Raw genomic sequence first — 19,964 nt, forward strand, 5'->3', positions numbered from 1 at the left:
TCGCAACGGGAGAGGCCACAACAGTGAGAGGCCCATGTACCGCAAAAAAAAAAAAAAAAAAAAAAAAAAGTGTCAATCTCAGAGCTAGGATTACAGATTTAACTCCCCCCTAGTCTTCTGTTCCATAGGTTATCAAGAGAGTTATTTGGGTGAAAGGTGGGCCACTATGACCAGAAGCTCTACTTTACTAGCTGGAGGCTGATCACAGAAGACCCATTGGACTTAATTTGTAGCATTTTACCTTCACGCCAGAAAGAATTCCACTACCAGTTACATGGCACAGGAAATATCCTTTATTATTCTGTACACTTAATTTTCCATGAAGAGAACAGCTTTTAAAATAAACGCACACACCAGATATAGAAATATGCATGACATTGGAACAGTCCATGACACAAGGCACCACTGAAAGAGTCCTTATTTACATAAAAGTGGAGAAACAGAGGGAGGAGGGCGGGAACCCCAAAAGCTACTTCACATTCACCAGAATTTTGGTGACTTCTATGATCGCAGCTATAGCCATGCTGCACATCGCAGAGCTGTGGATTTTGGGACTCATAAGAGCATGACAACTTACCCTCAAATTCCGCAAAACAAAAGGGTTGGATTTATTTTTTAAAATACCAAGTGTTTCTGGCATCAGTTGAAGAAATATTGTCGAAAGAGGAACTACTGAATGTCCAGAAAAATCATAGTTCTGATATGTCTGCTCAGTAGTAGGTTATTGGTCACTAGATCATTCTGGAATGTCCTAAAGTAAACCGTGTGCTTCCTTCATTGTAAATTTACAACAATAACATTGTTACGGAGACAGGAAATTTTATTTACTGGATGGGACCTTTGATCTCTGATCCAACCCTTGCTTTTACAGACAGAGAACTCTGAAGCCCACAGAGGTGGAGCCCCTCTCCCCAGGTGACCCAGTAAGACAGCCGTAGACCCAGGTCCATGCAACTCTAAATGCTGTGCTGTTTCCCCCACGCCACACTCCCTCTCTGTTCTTCTCCCTTCCATGGCTTTCAAAGGAAATAAAGAAATGAAGTGAGCTCAGTGGGCTTCTTACTAAGAAATGATATCTTTGGTAAGAATGTTTGGTCTCACATTAACGGGATCATTTGGCAAGAGACTGGCTCCCACCTGGGCCGGAACCCCTCTGAGAATTAAGGCAGCTTTTAGGACCTTTATTTGGCATGATATTTGGCAAGAGTTGGCAGGTCCCCTTCTCCTCTGTCTCATTCGCATCTAGAATGAAGACCGACTCACAGGTAGACACTAAATTATATAATTAGACATTGAGTAGATGTTAACGGGATGGTATTAAACAGATATTTTTACACTTCATGGAAAATAATAATTCCTTAAAAAATCTGGTAAAGTATCAAAAGTGCTCTATACAGTACACAGGAGCACCCTTATCCCGGATAACCTCTACTATCAAAAAAAAGGCCTCAAATAAGAAGTCAAACATTACTTATGATAAAGCCCATGCTCCCTCTCCAGCGAGTGTGGGTGAAAGGTGAACCCAGAAGGTCTGCCAGCACCTCCTCGAAAATGTCCATGGGTGCCCCGGGTCCCCCCATCTCCAGAGCCCCTCCCCAGGCTCGGGAGCCAACTTCCCCCGCAAGGCAGCACCACTGGGTTGGTTGGTGTTGGTTCAGGTAGCACCACATCTCTGATTCGCCTTCGGACAAATGTCTGGAGGCAGAAGGGCCACGCGCAGATGGCAAAGAGCAAACGTCAGGCTCTCTCTGAAGGGTGCCCCTGATACACAGGCTTTTCTGACTCATTTCTGCCAAGTAGGCTCAGCTTTTCACAACCCACTGTTCCCTAGAGTGCTTATTTTCATCAAAGGAGAGCAGCTAAATCATTTCCTCTCTAGCAACCAGTTAGAGGAGAATAAATGACATCCCCCCACGCCCCCCTTCTTCCAACACATTGTTCTTTTGCTAAGAAATATGCCTTGGCCACTTGACTGGATGGATTTTTGTTTATGTTTAATGACAGCCCTGGGTGGGGTGAACCATATTGTGCTGGGAATTTCAAAGTGCTCTCAGCTGAGAGTCAGGGGCTCTGACTTGAGGTTCCAACTGGATCCCTTAGTAGCTGGGGAACCTTGAGCAGGAATGACTGAAATGCTGGACCTTGGTTTTCTCACCTGCAGAATGGGGACACAGAAGCCAGCCCTGCAGTACTTGCTGGGCGGATGGGAGTAAACGTGGATGAAAGTGCTTTGTTAAAAACAAACAAACAAGCTGTCACACCTAGGGAGGAATTACCCTTCACGGGGCGGGCGGATTCAGTCACTTGTGAGGCCAAATTCCATCAGTGACGGGTCACCTTGCTCTCATTCCCAGACCCCTACCTGTCTGTTCCACTCTGTTGGATGCTCCCAGGCCCCCTCTTTTTCAGGGTCCAAGACACCTGCCACTTGGGCTGTCTCAGATTTTGAACTGAACTTTTTATATGGAGAGATCCAAGGTCTACTGATTTTCCTACTTTTCTTTAAAGAATGCCATAAGGACCCTGTCCCTGGGAGAAAACCACCGCCATGCCCCCAGCCAGCCCATCTTCCACAGACTGCATGATCGATAGATTAGGCTCAGTGACACCCCACTTTCCCCAAAGCACCTTTTGGATGTGTGTCACCCTCTACTCCCAGTGGAAATGATGTGGCCTTTTATTTTTTTGCCCAAGATTCTGCAGCAGGGGCTCCCACGGTCAGGACAATAACCCACAACTCTAGATTGCCAATGAGAGCGTAAGAAACTCAGACCATATGTTAAAAAAAAAAAAAATGCAAATGGATGCCACCGACTTACCAACTACAAACCGCTTCTCTGAATGAGCTGAGACCAGCCACCAGCACCACCAGAGGGCACCACTTATAAGTTTGTATCAGAAATCAACCTGAAATTCTCTACAACCGCCAACCTGCTCCGTCAATTGAGACTATTCTCCCCTCAACCTGAGTGACCGGGGTGCTGTACGCTTGGTTCCATGCTGCCCTCCACGGTGCAAAGTACGGCCCATGAGGAGAGACAAAGGGAGTTTTCAGGGCCCACTTCCCATCACTTGAGACTTCTGGTCCAGGCTGGGTGGGATTTCCCAGGGACAGGCTTTGCAGGTGTCTGTGAAAAATACAGAAACAGACAGCCTGTCGGGCTGCCCTTGGACACCCACCTGGCCCCGTGAGGACAGCAGAGGATCCCGTAGCGGAGACATGCAGCTGGCCTTGCTGGGTTCCTGTCCTGAGTCCCCCAGGAAGGTCTCAGGAGCCACAGGTAGGTTCCTGAGCTCCGTGCATCTGACAGAGCGAGACCCGCATGTGGTCTCTACAGACTTGTCTGCTGCTTCTGCAGAAGCCACTCACTGTGACACCCATAGCTCTGGACCCTCTGAGCGCCAGAAACCAGAAGAATATTCCAGAACACACACAAATCAAACCCAGGTCAACCAGAGTGAAAACTAACTATGAAGATTTCTGCTCACGACCCCCCAGAGCTTCTATCCACGGACTTCATAACAGTGACAAATATCCCCAAGCTCCCCAACCAAGGTCCAAACAACAGAGCACTGACCGGGGCAGACGAGAGAGGCAAGATCTCTGTACCTCCCAAACCCAGCTGGGCTTTTTATTTGTGTTTTGGTTTTTCAGTGTCTGACCAAAAAGCAACATCCTCTGTCTGATCTGGTGGACTGAGGATTTCTTCTGCGGCCCAAAGTACCAGCAAACGAGGTGGGGAGTCCTTCCCAAGCCCGTGGACGTCAGCTCGGGCCGGTTCCCACACTGGGTGAGACTTCCTCAAAACTAAAGAGGTTCGACGGAAGTCATTTTTCCTGTTCCCTCCTCTCCTCCTCTCCCACAAGGCTTACCAATCCAAGCTCACAGCCCTCAGGCCAGGTGAACAGAAAGTGAACGAAAACCAGGTCACTAAATCAGTTGTTAACTTGGAAAAGAGGAAGAGGGGGGTCGGAGAGGAATCCCCAGACAGTGTCTGGGGTGGTAGGAAACCTTTGACCTGAACGTTGGTGCAGCAGGGTTCCTCCTCGGGGTCAGATTCAGATGGCCAGCCAGTGTTCCAACTGCAGAGGAAGACGGCAAGGCTGTTAGGCCGGGGCCAGGGCAGGCAGGGACTGAGGGACAAGGGCCAGCTGAGAAGGGCAGTAAGACACATGGAGGGGCAGAAAACACAGCTGTTTCCTTCAAAGACCCGCAGAACACGCAGGCCAATCCCCTAATTGTCATGGGCACCCAGAAAGGGCAAAGGAGCCTTCACAAAGTCACACAGTAAGTCTGAAGCAGGGGGGCTCACCGGGACCCTCCTGGCTCCCCCACCCCCATATTTTACAGGGGAAAAGGGTAGGACTCAGGTCAACACGTTATTGATGTACCTACAGCGCTTCCTTCAAGATAAGAAATCCTCAGCCTAATTTGGGGATACTCCGTGGTCACAACTCAAAGAGGGAGAACCGAGTTTAGGAAAGTCTGGGCATTTGGTATCTCAGGACCAAGGAGTGGAGGGGCAGGCGACAGCTGGTAGAAGGCAGAAGACAGGCCCCTCTCCTCCGGTTTGTAACATCACACCCCCAGGGGCTATAGCCCACAGCTGCTCTGGGTTTTCTGGAGTGTGGTGTGTGGTCTTGCCTCCGATAGCACAGCAGGGAGCAGTAGGGCCCCCGCCCCGTGGCCCCCATCAAAATGGTCCAAGCTGCACCTACTTGGAACTGCCTGACGTCCCTCTGGGCCACCAGGTGATGCTCGTTCTCTGGGGTGATGCCATAGGCCAGTCTCTGTGAAAGGATGGAGAAGGGGAGGAGGCCTCAGCTTGGCCCAGGGACACCCTTCCAGCAGCCCAGAGGACACCACACATCAGGGCCACCTGCTATTTGGCCCTGAAGTCTCACATGGACAGCAGGAGAGGTTCGTACAAGACACTCCCCACCCTGGTTAGTTCACTTTGAGACATTCATCCAGTGAATGTTTATTGAGTCAATGACTGTAGTCACACACTGGCCTAGGCCCTGGGGATCCAGAGCTGAAGGTCACCCACACATTTTGCTTTGGGAGAGCTTACAGCTCAGGGAAGGGGCTGACACTGAACAGAAACACACACAGGCAGTTTTACAACCACGACTGGAGTCAGTGCTGCAGAGGACAAGTTCAGAGCACAATGAGAACTCAGTGATGGGACCTCAGCCCTGCCTGGGGATTGGGGCTGCCTCCTTGGGCTGTAGACACAGGGTGGACTCAGGGAATGCATCTGGAATCAATGTCTGATCACTAGAGGGGGATCCCAAAGTGTAGAGAATAAAAAGCTCAAAGCAGGTCCTGGTTCCACGTCCGGGATGAGCTCACAGAACATGGATCCTCCCAGTGACCCAGAGGTTCCTGGACTTTGGGATTTCATGGACAGGAAACATGTCACAGGGGGAGGGGGTCCCAGCCCTGCCCGGGACCCTCTGCCCTAAGTTCCTGTACAGCTCACTCCTTTACGTCCTCCTGTGTCTTTCTGTCCCCTCACGAGAACATGAGCTCCGGGGAGTGTGTCTAGAGCTGAGGATACTGCCTGCCCCGTACAGATTCTCAGTAAATATCTGTGAAGGGAGTGGATAAAGGAATGAAGGGATGAGATCTTTATAAGTAAGGGCATGAGGAAATGACTATCACCATTATTTATAAAAGAAAGGGCATTTAACAACCAAACTATAGGAAAGACATAATTTTAATGAAAACGCAGATCATGCGTATATGTATCTGCAATGTACGCAGGTCAAAGAAGAAAATGTATTTTGGAAATCTCTGGTTTAGGCTGATTAGGTATCAGGTTCACAATAGAAGCAGGTGAAAGCCAAAGATACAAGGTCACGGTGAGTTTGGATGGGGAGAGTGGGGGACATCTGGGGACATGACAAACCTTAGGAGGTGGGACACAGGAGTGGGCACAGTTAATGTAGATTAACTGCTCTTTAGGGGACTGCAGGGCTGAGCCCCTCACATAAACAACGGTAGGAACAGAGTGGGAGCACACGGCGCATATGACGTTCAACACGATAGGAAGTGCCGCGTGGTGACCATCTACCGTGTGCCAGGCCCTGCGCTAAGCACTTCCTTTCACCTTTCAAGGTCTGTATGATTACCCCAGGTTACAAATGTGGAACCTGAGGCTTGGGGGTAAATAACGTGGCCAACGTGGCAGGTCCGTCTGACTCTAGATTCCGTGTCCTTCTGTCTCCCTCTCTCACCCCAGCGGGAATAACTCGGGATGCCCCCTCCCGTGCTGTCCCCCACCCTCCCCCAGGCTCGGCCCAGAGCTCACCTCGCGAAGGGAGCCCCGCGTGCTGAGGAACTTGTAGACGACGTAGGCAGGCACCAGGACCATGGAGGAGCCCGCGATGCCCCACCCGACCCAGTTGGCCCAGAGTGGGAAGATGTAGTCATCGTAGGTGAGCGGCTTGAAATTGATGATGCTCACGACCACCACAAACTGGGGGGAAGGGACAGAAGGAAGAGGGAGAGAGACAGGGAGAGGGGAGAAAGAGGGAAGGAGGCGGGAGAGAGGGAGAGATGCAGAGAGGGACCAGAGGGAAGTGAGGGCCAGGGTGTGAGATGGATGCAGGAATGGAGAAGATAAGGAAGGAGGGAGATCGAGAGAGAAAGGAGGAAGAATCCAAGTAAGGAAGGATAACAAAAAGGAGACAAAGAAACAGGAGCAATACAAAGAGAAGAAGACTAGAAAGGTGACCTTGGAACTGAGTGGTGGCACAGACAGCCCCCGGCCCAGACCTGGCCCCAGGCTGGCGACCCCTCTCATGTGCAGCCTCCTGGGAATCAACAGGGCGGAGCATCCTGAGCATCTGTCTGCGTGACCAGGGCCCTGCATCCCAACCTCCTCCCCTTAGAGGCAAAGATCCCCACCCCCACCCTCACCCTAGACACACAGCACCCCTCACCCGAGGATGCCCAACCATGCACTACACACCAGGAGGAACGCAGGACTGACAAACTTCCAGCAGAGTCTCCAGTACAGGCCTGGCTTGAACCCCATCATCTGCTGGATGTCGTTGCTGAACCTGTCCACACCTGCGCACACACAGGGCAGGCCCATCACAGCGGCCCCTGCAGAGCCTGGGGCCACCCCTACTGCCTTCCCAAGAGGGTCTGTCCCCAGGTGGACAGCAGAACAGTATCTCCTAAGACAGGGATACCCTGGCACTTAGGCGACCTGGGGACAGGCACTTGGCTGGTTCAGAACAGGGGAGAGAACACACTCAGGGGTAGCATCCCCTGGTAGGTGCCGCCCCACTTCCTTTTTCAGAGGGAAAACCAGGGCTCGGGGAGGGGAGGGGACTTGGCCCTGGTTTACACAGCCAGGGTGGCCTGACTCCAAAGCCCAGCTCTTTCCTCCCGCTCCCTCTCTCTTAAAACAATGATGGCTGTGTATATAGAGCTTTCCCCGACTTTAATCTGGTAGAAGAGACCAGACTCTTTCCAATGAGTAGAAAAGAGTGAGTGACACATGGGGAAAAAATGAACAATGACAACACATTTCACTTTCTACCATGTTCTCCCCATTCAGCTCTGGAATAAGGTTGCCAGAGAAGATAGAGGACACTCAGTTACATTTGAATTTCGGAGAGACAACAGAAGTCATTTTAGTTTAAATAATTTCATGCAATATTTGGGACATATACTAAAAAAATGATTCATTATCTGAAATTCAAGTTTAACTGGATGTGTCGTATCCCAGATTTGCTAAACCTGGCAACCCTACTCTAGAGTGAATTACATGGCTTGAGGAGCAGCATCTTCCTCTGAGTTCCTCTCTAACAGCTGACGCTGATGCCTTTGGGGCCCTTGCCTCCTCCTTTTAAAGGGAGCTCATGCAAAGATGAGCTGAGGGCTGGAAGAGCTGTGCCCAATAAGCAACTTGCTCAACTCTGGGATCAGCCAGTGACTGCCCTGGAAATGGAAAGCCCCTTTGCACCTCCAGGTGAAAAGGCTCCAGAAGCACATGGGGCCCGAGGCTTTTCCACACGCTCAGGACCCAGCACGTACCGTAAAACCAGGAGACGCCTATGGCCTCCATGAGCACAGCAAACAGAATGGAGGTTCCCGCCGCAAACGTGTCCAGCAGGGTCAGCACGTATATTCCACCCTGGGGCATGGACAGAGAAAGCCTGAGGCCATGATGGATAGAAATGGCTATCAACTGTTACATCCATCAAAATTGAGCTGTCCCCTGTCCCGCTCACTCAGAACCCACACCCACCCCCAACACAGGTAATGGGGTTTCTGGTGCTACTGTGTTGCTGCTACGTATTCTGTGTATTCACTGGGTCTGAGGGTGGGGACTTCAGCCAGTAAAAAGCAAGATGGATTTTATCAATAAAAAAAAAAATGTTGCCTGCCACGTCAGTAAACAAAAGATGTTGCAGCCATCACATTATAGCCACCCCTCTGAAGGTGAGCTCTGAGGGAATTCAGGATAGAAACAGCATGCCCGCCATCTAGCAGTCAGCAAAAAGCTCGGATACTGGCCCTAGATAGCTGAGGTCCATATCAAAGGAATGATTTCAGTGAGCCCAAACTCTTGCATCTTCCCATACATGGAAAAGCATGAGATTCCTTAACTTGAGACGTCTGGTTTTCTTTAGTCAACAGTAATCTTTTGATGTAACAACTACCTGGTCTTTGTCGCAAAAACTCATGTATCCTGGATCCTCCCTTACCTCTCTGGAGCAGTCCCTCAGAGCTATCTGAGATGCTGTGTCCCAGGCTTAAGTCCTCAGTTTTGTCCACCGAACAAAACGTAATTCTCAGCTTTCAGGTTGTGCACTTTCTTCAGTTGGCAGTTTAAAATGGACTTTTGCTGTCCCCCCAAACCAACAAGCAGTTGAAAGATTTGTCTGGATATCCTCAGGCTCAGAAGGGACAGATAACAATGGGGTGTAACCCTAAGGGACTGGGCCACGGAGTTCAGGATACCAGGCGCTGCCATGGTTCCCCTGAGCTCACCCTAGCCCTACCCCCCAGCTTCAAGTCTGGGAATATCTGGCTGGATTGAAATGCAGCCTCAGAAGCCCCAGGTGACCCAGAGCCCAGCCCCCCTCACCTTGGTTATGCAAAACAGGGCCAGAAGGAAGGTTCCAAAGGAGACACCAAATGTGAAGAGTTTCCGGTGTCGTTTCAGGACCTGGAAGTCGTCGGCCAGGCCCGTGATGACCGCCTCCATGCCTCCCATCTGAAGGGAACCAGGCAGGTGGGATACAGAGGTGAATGAAAAATGTTGTCCAACATATCAGCAAACAAAGGATGCTGCAGCCATCAAGCCATCAGCCACTACTGCTGCCCCCGCAAAGGTACACCTGAGGGGACTCAGGATGGGAAAGAAAGGATACTGGCTCTACGTAGATCTGGTGCATATCAAAGGAATGATTTCAATGAGCCCAGACTCTTGCATCTTCCCATATATAGAAAAGTGCTAAATTCATTAACTTGAGATGTCTGGTTTTGTTTAATTAACAGTAATCTTTTGATGCTCTGACCACCTGGTCTTTGTTGCAAAAACTCCTACATATCCTGGCTCCTCCCTGACCTCTTCAGAGCAGTCCCTCAGAGCGATCTGAGAGCCTGCCTCCCAGGTTTGAAGTCCCCAGAAAGTCTGCCAACTGAAACATAATTCTCAACTTTTAGGTTGTGCACTTTTTTTTTTTTTTTTTTTTTTGCCGCACCACGCGCATGTGGGATTGTTAGCTCCCCAACCAGGGAGTGAACCTGTGCCCCCTGCAGTGGAAGCTCGGAGTCTCAACCACTGGACCACTGGGGAAGTCCCAGGTTGTGCATTTTTTTTTCAGTCAACACAGGAGTGAGGGACTCTCTGAACCCCAGTCTCAGGCCTCCCGGCTCCCTTGGACCTCCCGCAGCCCTGGACTCATGAACCCTGGAGGCTGCCTTCCTTCTCTAGAGAAATCAGCAGATCCTCCCTTCTCCCCATCCTCTCACCCTACTTCTGCCCTATTCTCAACCAACCTCAGAACTCAGAAACCATGTGGGAGAGGGTGAAGAGATAACTCCTGTCTCCCCCTTATCAACAGGGACCTGACTCCTGTCCGCTCACTCAGCTTGAGTGGATGCTGATGAAATACCCTGGGAAGAGTGGTTGGTTAGAGAACAAGAGTTCTAGCCACACCCTCTCTGAATTCAGTTTCCCATCTGTAAAAGGAGAGTATTGGGCTGGCTTATCTGAGGTCCCTTCTAAGGTAGAGTTCCATGATGTCAAGTAGGTTTCTCTTGGCTCTTGGCTTTGGCCTAAATCTTGCCTTTCTGAGTGAGTACTGATTTCCTTGTTTGCATTTAAATAAGGTCTTCTGCAAACAACTACTGATCAGGGGCTTGAATACGGGGGAACTCTGAGTAGTGTGAGTGTAGTTAGGGGAGGGAGGGTCAGGTCTAGTGGTGTCTGTGGGGGGATGGTATCCCCAGCCAGGTCACTCACTGAGCTGTCAATTCCCAGAGCCAGGAGCATGACGAAGAACACGACAGCCCAGAACGTGGATCCTGATAGGGTGGAAATGGCTTCTGGGTACAGGATGAAGACCAGGCCAGCTCCTGTAAGAAACATCAAGGACCTCATTAATAGCTGGGACTGTTGGTCTGAGCTGCAGATGATAGGAGAGCATTTTGAGGCCCAACAAGCCCCAGCCCAGCCCCATGATGTTTGGGCAGTCATGTGTAGATGGAGCAAACCAAGGTCTAAAGATGACTGATGAAACCAGCTTCAGCCTGAGTTCACCTACGCACCGAGGAGGTTGACCTCAAACAGCCAAGCCAGAGGGCAGTGCCTCTCCTGGACAGCTACAGGCAACGGGCCTCAAACCCCACCTCCTGCACCCTATGAGGGATCCTCTTACTCTCAAAACTTTGTGATTTTCAGAGTCCATCAGAGGTAGCCCCTCCCCAAGTCTTGGCCTGTTTGTGGCCCTAAGAATATGAGAAGCAGCGGGGAAGGACACGAGCTGGTTGAACAACTTCAATCACCTGAGTCTCAGCTTTCTGATCTTTAAAGTGGGTCTATTAACACTTGCCTAGTAACACTGCAAGAACTAAACCAAGATACGTCAAGTGCTTAGCACAGGGGCTGGTACAGAGTCAGTGCTCCCAAATCTATCTGGTCTGGCCTGACTCAGAAGATGATTCTGCCTGGACTTCCTACTGATGGCCTCAAAGAAAGTGGGCAGCTGGGAAAGCTCCATGTCCAGTCCTCTCAGTCCCACAGCCACAGGAGAACTGCTAAGAAAGAGGTGAGTTTTGCAGCCCCCGCCTCCTCAGTGGGCGAGTCTGCCCACCCACCTTCAGTGGCAACATCCTCAATGTTGACCTTGTGTTCATGGGCCATGTAACCAAGGATGGAGAAGATGGCGAACCCAGAGATGAAGCTGGTGACACAGTTGATGGTGCTGGTGAGCAGGGCATCCCTGAGAGAAAAGAAAGCACTGTTAGTTCAAGTGGTCTGACTCTCCCCAACCCTGCTTATGGACTGCTGGATCATCTATGGAATCCACGGCTTCAAATGCCAACCCCCTCTTCAGCGCCCCTGCTGCCACATGGGCCCCCAGCACCCCACCATCACAGGGTCAGAACCTGTAGGTGCAGGAAATAGGTCAGCAGCTTCTGGATGAAACACTTTAACACCAGAGCCTGATATCGAACTCTTGCTGGGAAATCGAGGCACCAGCCTCCTTCCTCAACAAACTTTCTGTGGCTCCCCAGTGCCTCACAACTTTTCACCCAGGCATTCAAGAGCTTTGCTGAGATGACCCAACCTTCCTTCCAGGCTTATTTCCCATAACTCCCCAACACGTACTCTCTGAGCAAACCAGTCAACTTGCTGGTTCACAAACACACCACCTCCCCTGGCTTTGCTCATGCTGTAAGTTGTCCACTCACTCCGTGTCTGCCTATCCCAACCCTAACTATCTTCCAAGGCTCACCTCAAATGCACTTCTGTGCTCTTGCTGACCCCCCATCAGATGGCTGATCACCCCATTTCCTTAGCCTCCCTAAAGCCTGTCCCACTGGTATGCATTCATCCTACTCTGTCTTGTACCAGGGAGGTTATGATTCTGTCTTAAGCCTTTGATAGAGAGGGATGGAAGCAGCCCCATCTGTGCCCATGTCTGAAGCCCTCACAGCACTGGGGCTGCAGGAGGCAGCATTAAATGCTTACAGGACCAGGTGATCTAGAGCATGGTCTTCTGACTCTACGGCACTGAGCAGACTTCTCATTCTGCTGTGTGGTCTTAAGCTCTGACCCTGCTAGGCCCTCAGCCCTCAAGCAACCAGCCTGGATATTCCAACCTTGTCTGCCTGGGCATCAGATGGACAGACAGGCAGTGCTGGCTGCTCTGAAAGCCACATAGTGCCCCTCTGTCCCAGCCACCCACCCTCATGATATCCCAGTGTTAGTGGCCTCAACTTTGCCAGCTCCTCACCCTGCATCTATCTGGGAGGTGTCCTGAACTGACATATGTTCATCAGGACCCCCATAGGCCATGTTGGAGTTCACAGAACATCCAGGATGGTCTACTCTGCTTCATTTCCCGGGGAAAGAAACCCAAGCAGAAAATTTGACTTGTCCCAGACCAGAGCCCTCTCTCCCATCCCTGCAAGGGTTGATTCCCAGGATTTAGAGCTTTCCAGAGCCCCAGGAAGGATCTTACCTATAGCAGTTGTTGTCAAATTTGTTGTAACTAGCAAATGCAATCAAGACACCAAATCCAGCGCCCAAGGAAAAAAATATCTGAGTTGCAGCATCAATCCATACCTGAAATGGGCAGATAAAGGCCATCACCCTCTGTTTCCACAGAATTGGACTACCTCACTGCTCCAGAAGGGCTGGGAAGTCCCAGGAATGCCCTAAGACCTGAGGAAATGAGGTCTGAACTAGAGATGGGCAGCCATGCAACTCCTGCTCTCCAGCAGCCTGTACAAAATCACTGTAGAGAGAGGCTGGGGTCTCTCTAGCATCTCCCAGCCTTGGGTGGTCATGAGTGAGCTCACCCCAGAGGAACTCACTGGCTCAATTTGACATCCTGATTTTCAAAGAAAGTTAATAAACAAAATGTTCTAGACTAGAATGTGGATAGGGCAAGGGCAAAGGGTTATGACTATCTCAGCGGTTATGGAGACAACATCTTCAGAAAGGGGTAATGATTCCTAGTAGCTTCTACCAATCCATAGACAGTGGTGACTCCTTGGTGGCCAGTCGGGTCTACTTCCTTCATCTTTTGGATGATGAAACTGCATGGCTGGAAGCCCGGAGATCTGAGCTCCTCTCCAACCTCTCAGCCTCATGGTCTTGCCCTGGTCAATTTCACTGTCTATATCTCAGTTTCCTCCTCTGTACAGTGGGGATAATTTTACCTAGCTCACCAGGACTAAGCCACAATTCGGATTTGTGAGACTTCTGTCATCTCCCCACTCGTGCTATTCTAGACTTCCCCTGCTTTGTAAGCAAAGGGTGTAATGAGAGAAGCAATCTGACGGAGGAAGATATATCTGCTCCCTGAGACGGCACTCAGGCTGAGTTTCTACTGTCCAGAAAGACTTAGGATATTTAAACAATGCAGAACAGATAGAACTCTGACTTGCTTCACAATTTACAAGGCTGTTTCATGTCTTACGCTCTGTTATTTTTCTGACAGTTACTAAGGAAGTAGGGTTTTCTCTTGGTTACTGGGCTGTAACCCAGAGTTGTGCTAGGACAATGGGAGGTGTGTACTGGGAGGCATCCGTCCTAATCCTATGTTGATCTTGCCTGCCAGGATTATTATGGGTTCAAGTAGAGTGTGGAGAAGTCTTTGGGGATTATGAGGGGAAATATTGAGGTGTGGTCACTGAGGCAGACGCGAGGGAGGAGGTTGGAAATAATCTCAGCTGTGATTTGAAGATGCTCAAGGCACTAGGAACCTCTAAGATTGTCCCTGTTCCCAGCCTCACCGTGCTATTTTGGACTCCACTCCAAAGTCACCCCACCTTCATTGTAATCGCTGCCTCTGGGCAGGACAGTGAGCTGGAGGGGTACCAGAGGCCAGAGTTGGAGACCAGAGTAGAAATAGGGCTAGGGTGGCTGGGGTGAGGCTGGGGCCACGGCACAGGGCAGAGGTAAGAACCCAGGACAGGGTATTGCTTTCCTTGAAAGGAGGGGTCTGCAAAGGCCACTCAACAGAACCACAGATCCCGAGCCATCAGAGCTGGACACGCTCACGGAGACTGTCAGGTGCAAATCAAATTGGCCTTGGTCAGGTAGAGACGCTGCAGCCCAGAGTGGGAAGGATCCATCCCAGGCTACGCAGAGCTGGGACCAGATTTTCTTTCACTGCCTGCACCGAGAACCCTCCCCAACCCTGGCCCAAGGGTGGGTGGTCACTGGGCACTGACCGTGGCCTCTTTCAGACGGTAGAAGTCGATGTGCAGGTAGGCGTTGATGCCATTGGAAGCGCCGGGCAGCGTGATGCCGTGGACCAGGAGTACAAACAGCACGAGGTAAGGCAGCGTGGCCGTGATCCACACCACCTGGCGGTGGGCAAGGTCGCAGTGAGGGCCCGACTCTGCTGCCAGCGGGGTGGGGGGCTGGCGGGGGGCGAGCCAGTCACACCCTCCCCACACGTTCCTTCACACCGTGCGCGTGCTAAAAGCTCCACCTCTAGGCCAGGCCTGGGGCACTCCAGAACAGAGCGGACAGACCAAGGCTGCACCGCATGAGAAAGTCAGCACCCTGGGGGCACCGCTGCCAAGGAAGCCAAGGAGTGAGGACGCAGACTCTCTCGGTGCCCAGCGCCTCCTGCTCTACCAGCTTCCTGCACTAACTAGCACCCTCACCTTTATGCCCTCCTTCCTCCCTTCTGTCCCCTTCTCGTTTACCTTCATTCAAGCGTGTCCTCCTAAGCTCACCACCCAGGGAGGGACGTGGCTGGGCAGAAAGCAGAATCCCTGGCTGCTCTTTATTTGGGGATGGATTTAGGGCAAAGACAAACTGCCTCATCCAGAAACCCATAAGGGAAAAAACTGTCCCCAGACTGAAAAGAGACACCAGCCCACCCTGCCCACGATGAAGAAACAGAGAAGAGAGGCGGGGAGAGGAGAAGGCTGCGTAGGCTTCCTCGCTGTTCCTTCTCACCCCTGACTATACATTAGACGACTCTGGGGGAAGTTACAGACAAAAATGTCCAAGTTCGGACTCCATTTTTGGAGTTTCTGATTTAATTGGTCTGGGATGGGGCTTGCGCTCCATGCTTTAAAAGCTCTCTCAGGTGGATGCAGGGGACAAAGACAGGTGAGGATCATTTATTGAGCAACTTCCATCTGCTAGCCCAGCAGCGAGGACCTCTCACCCCATCCTCCCAGCTGCCCTGGAGGCGGACAGGATCGTGAACTGCCCTCATTTTGCGGGGTGAGGACACTGAAGCTTAGGGAGTATCATTCATCCCGAGGTCACCCATTAGTGAATGATGGTGCCGGGACTCCAACCCCTCAACCAACACAAAGCCGTGTTCTTAATCCCTCACGCTACTGCATGTTTGACACCCACGTGCAAGTCCTGGCTCTGCCAGGCTGTGAAACCCTGTCCCTCTCTTGGCCTCAGCTTCCCCATCTGTACAAGCAGGCTGGAGCACATGGCTTTGGAGAACCTTCCAGTTCAACACTGAGGTGTTTGGTACAGGCTTGTAGTTTCTAAGTGCTGGTTCAGCCAACACCTATGAGTGGGGGGCGGGCAGACAGGACTCCAGGGCGGCAAGCAGCACTGTGTGCACACTTGCCCGATGCCCTGGGGGCTGACTGGCCTCCTCCCTCTACCCTGCGGTGGTCGGTGGGCCAGGGTCACAGAGTGTGTGGTCTGCGGTAACCCCTTTCCCTGATTCAGACTGTACCTCGCCCCCCAGTATCCCAGCTGCCAGCTGTGGAGCCATCTTCCCGAGAACAGAGCCTTCACCGGCCAAGACAGGAAGTTTGAACACTTGCAATTCATTTCAGGCCAGCTCTGTGGCTTTGGCAGCCTGCTAAGAAAAGATCCGTGTCCTGTTCCAGACGTAGTCTGGGAAGAAATAAGCAATGCTCTTGGTTTTCTCATGAGCCAGAGTATAAAAACAATGAAAGACAGGACACTGCAACGTCCTGCATGAAGTTCCTTATTCTAGAAAGCCCCTCCCTACGGACTGCAGGGGTCCTCGCCTGCTCTGGAGGCAAAATGTGGGCAGGGACTTCAGGCGACAAGTTTCCATCAGCGGGGGGCTTCCTAGGGCAACACTCCTGCCCCACTCGTCATTACACTCCTCAGGGGAGGGCGTGAGTCCTCCTCCTCCAAAGGTGACTTTGCACAAAGAAACGGAGCATGCGAGTCTCCCCTCCTTTTCTCTTTAGCATCAGTCTCCCCATAGACAACTCAGGCCTGCTCCAGCCAAGTGCTAAACAAGGTGGGGCAGGCTGTGGCGATGTGGCGATGGCTACAGGAAACTTAATCTTGAGGTGTAATATTAGAAGCCCGTGGTGGCCCCTCACCCAGGCCGGAGCAGTAGTAGAGCTCATACACCTTCTGCAGCTCTGCTGCCTGCAGAGGCCAGGAAAGCCCTGCTTTCGATACCCAGGAGAGGCACAGAGAGACTGGACAAGGCTGGCCTGGGGCTTCTGTAGTTTTGCTTGCAGCTGAAAACCCTTTCCCTCTGCCCCATCTCTACCTGACCTAGCCCAATGCCACCTTCTCCATGGTCTTTGCAGACCCTCTCAGTCTGAAGAGCTTCCTCCTTCCACTAATGTAACATCTTATGGTTTTTGGACCATGGGAACTCATGGTAAGAAAAACCTTATTTATCGAGACGTATGGGTTGCTATAACTGAAATGCAAAAATTCCACAAGACATCTCTATCTTTAGTATGTGCAATGCACACTGTTATTATGTAGACGATTTCATTTTGAAAAATTGTGGTGACCCACTAAATTGATTTAATGACAGTTGAAAAACCCACAGTTTGTATCTCAATTAAAGTGCAACCTACCTGATGTAAAATTGTTTTCAAGGTAAAGTTAAGTTTTTTAAAAAGCAAGATCTATAATAGTGTGTATAGTTTGTGACCATTAGTGTTTATATGTCTCTGAACGGAGATGCAAGAAAATAATAACATTGACCTACACCTACCTGGCTATAACACACATAATACTACAATCAATTGAATCTGTCTTATTTCTTCTTGCATCACTAGTACTAGCATCAAGCCTGGCACATAGTAGGTATCCATAAATGTTTACCGAGTTGAATTCAAAAGAACACTTAATGAAGTTCCCCCAACTTATTTACCCACCTACCCTTCTTCCTCCCTTCCCTTCTTTCCTCACTACTCTGTCAATAAATATTTACTGAAGACCTACTATGTGTCGGGTGTTGGGATGGTTGTGGTCTTAGCCTGGTTTTGCTCTATCTTAGAATTCCTCCAAGCCCTGGTCTGCATTTCATTTGGGTTCTTCCTTGGGGCAGATACCATGTCTCCAATACGCTGATAGGAAGTTCCACTTCAGGCTCTTGTCAAATTTCATTCCCGTTGGCTGCTGGTCCCCTGTCACTATCTTTGCTATTATGACATAACCAAGACTTTAGGAGAACCAGAGAGAACCCTGATGCACCCCACTTTTCAAAATCAGTTGCCTAGGGCTTCCCCGGTGGTGCCATGGTTAAGAATCTGCCTGCCAACGCAGGGGACAGAGGTTTGATCCCTGGTCAAGGAAGATCCCACATGCCGCGGAGCAACTAAGCCCATGCACCCCCACTACTGAGCCTGCGCTCTAGAGCCCGCGAGCCACAAGTACTGAGCCCGCGTACCACAACTGCTGAAGCCTATGAGCCTAGAGCCCGTGCTCTGCAACAAGAGACGCCACTGCAATGAGAAGCCTGTGCACCACAAGGAAGAGTAGCCCCCGCTTGCCACAACTAGAGAAAGTCCACGCGCAGCAATGAAGACACAACACAGACAGAAATAAATAAATAAAATAAATTTAAAAAAATTCAAAATCAGTTGCCTAATGAAGGTTCTCATAAATTCATGCCTACCTGATTATTGTTGCCTTGTAACCCCCAATGAACATACACACTGTGTGTTCCACACTGACTCTGGGCTTTACCACAAGACTTATCTTGTTCATTGGGACAATAGCAAGCATGATGAAAACAGAGACTGGAAGAGCTACTTGTACATTGGGGCTTGTCTGCTTGGAACATGCTCTTGGAACTCAGCCATCATGCTGTGACATACCCAAGCTACAGGGCGAGGCTGTATGGAAACTACCCAAGGTGCTCTGGTTGACAGCTCCAGTTAAGCTCCCAGCCAGTACCAACTGCCATCCATGAGTGTTAGCCATCTTGGAGGTTCCAGCCCAGTCAATCCCCCAGACGTGTAGCTCAGGCAATATCACATGGAGCAGAAGAACCACCTTGCTGAGCCCAGTCAACCCACAGAATCATGAGAGGTAATAAAATGGCTGTTATTTTACATCTCTACATCTTGAGGTATTTTGTTACACAGCGATAGCTAACCAAAATACTGGACAGAATATTTCCCAGCTACAGCCTCTTTAATACAGCCAAGCTCCACATGGACCCATAGGGTCCAAATGGAGCTGTTGTTCTCATGATATTCATCAGGCTCAGAATCAATGTGGGCCATGACCTGAGTATACTCCACCATGAGGTGCTGACTATGGGGGGCACTGTCACCTAAGTCAGAATGCCAACTCTGGCAGGCTCTCCTAGGTCATCAAACCCTGTGCTCCTCTCTCCAGGAAACGCAGACCCTTGCGAGCACTCCGCACTGTGTCAGAGGATGCCCCAGGATTCATCTAGATATCTTCTGGAGCATTCTCATTTACTCAAAAATTCAGAGGTGGGAACAATCAATTTTATAGTGAAAGAAATGGTTATATGCTAGAGAAGGCTGCAATATTTGCATGCAGTTTTAGTCCAGAATTTAAGATTTATCAAACACATGTCAACAGGTTGCTTTGGGCTTTTTCCAGAGACGCTTGGGGTGTCCCGTTCCCTGGTCTCTGCTATTAGGGAGGCTTTGGTGGGAAATTGTGAAGAACTCTGATCCACTTGCACTCCCTCATCCTACTGCTGGGGAGTCCTGGGCTTAGGGAAGGGAGGTGATTCATCTAAAATCTCCAGCAAGCCAATGGTAGAGCTGGGGTGCAAACCCAGGTTTTGTACTTCTAGCACCACCTTTTCTTTTCACCAACTACCTGTTTATAGGTAGAAAAAAACATCTTTTTTTGAGGCCAACCTCCCAACTGAAAGAGAAACAAAAATATTACCTTTCCTGATGTCTTCACTCCTTTCCAGAGGCTAAAAAACAGGACGATGACGACGACAATCAGACAGAGCAAGAGCTGCCACTGGGGCAGGCCAATGTCATGAATCCCGCTGCTCTCGTGAAGGTGCAGGACGCCACGTCTGCGGGGAGGAGAGGGGAGCGGACCGGGGAAGATGGTGTCGTCAGGGAGGATGATCAAGGCCTCGACCACAGGCCAGTCCTCGAAAGTGCACATTGATGGAGACAGGCCCTCGGCTGCCCCCGCTACAGCCCTGCATCACTTGGACCTGCCCTGCATCGTCATGGCCTGTGCCCAGCACCTCCCTGCCCTGGGCCAGCAACTCATCTGGGGAGACGTCCCCACCCAAGGCTGCTTTTTAAATGGTAACAGAAGCTTTCAACATAACAAATATCTCTTGAGTGCCACCTGCAAGCCAGGTCCTAGGGAGAGGGTGGTAAATAAACAGAGGAAAGGTCTCTGCCCTCATAGCACTCATGGTCTAAAGCAGTGGACACTGGAACATTTGGCAATGTCTGGAGATGTCTTTGATTGTCACGACTTGGGTAGGAGACATCTAGAGGATAGAGAAGTGGGACATCCTATGAT

At 50.6% G+C, this 19,964-nt stretch overlaps 1 protein-coding gene across 9 annotated transcripts in view; it reads right to left on the minus strand.

Moving 5' to 3' along the window:
* Nucleotides 1-270: 270 nt before the first annotated feature.
* The window catches only part of SLC6A2 (solute carrier family 6 member 2), a 44,520-nt gene continuing 24,826 nt past the window's right edge, over nt 271-19,964 (minus strand). For 5 of the 9 annotated variants that reach the window (XR_007474227.1, XR_007474226.1, XR_007474229.1 and 2 more), the window contains exons 5-14: nt 19,359-19,497; nt 14,441-14,575; nt 12,721-12,824; nt 11,351-11,475; nt 10,497-10,609; nt 9,114-9,242; nt 8,057-8,156; nt 6,981-7,081; nt 6,318-6,822; nt 4,720-4,791 (exon numbers count right to left, since the gene is read on the minus strand). Coding sequence is in view for 3 of the 9 variants with exons in the window: in XM_004264907.3 (XP_004264955.3) it covers nt 4,060-4,083; nt 4,720-4,791; nt 6,318-6,485; nt 6,981-7,081; nt 8,057-8,156; nt 9,114-9,242; nt 10,497-10,609; nt 11,351-11,475; nt 12,721-12,824; nt 14,441-14,575; nt 19,359-19,497 (1,210 nt within the window). In the remaining 6 variants the exon portion in view is untranslated. Of the gene's footprint in view, nt 4,084-4,719; nt 4,792-6,317; nt 6,823-6,980; nt 7,082-8,056; nt 8,179-9,113; nt 9,243-10,496; nt 10,610-11,350; nt 11,476-12,720; nt 12,825-14,440; nt 14,576-19,358; nt 19,498-19,964 lie in introns of those variants that run through there. The other 4 variants (XM_004264907.3, XM_033418971.2, XR_007474228.1 and 1 more) reach the window with 3 other exon arrangements.

The sequence above is a fragment of the Orcinus orca genome, chromosome 20 (genome assembly GCF_937001465.1).
Source record: "Orcinus orca chromosome 20, mOrcOrc1.1, whole genome shotgun sequence".
Taxonomy (NCBI): domain Eukaryota; kingdom Metazoa; phylum Chordata; class Mammalia; order Artiodactyla; family Delphinidae; genus Orcinus; species Orcinus orca.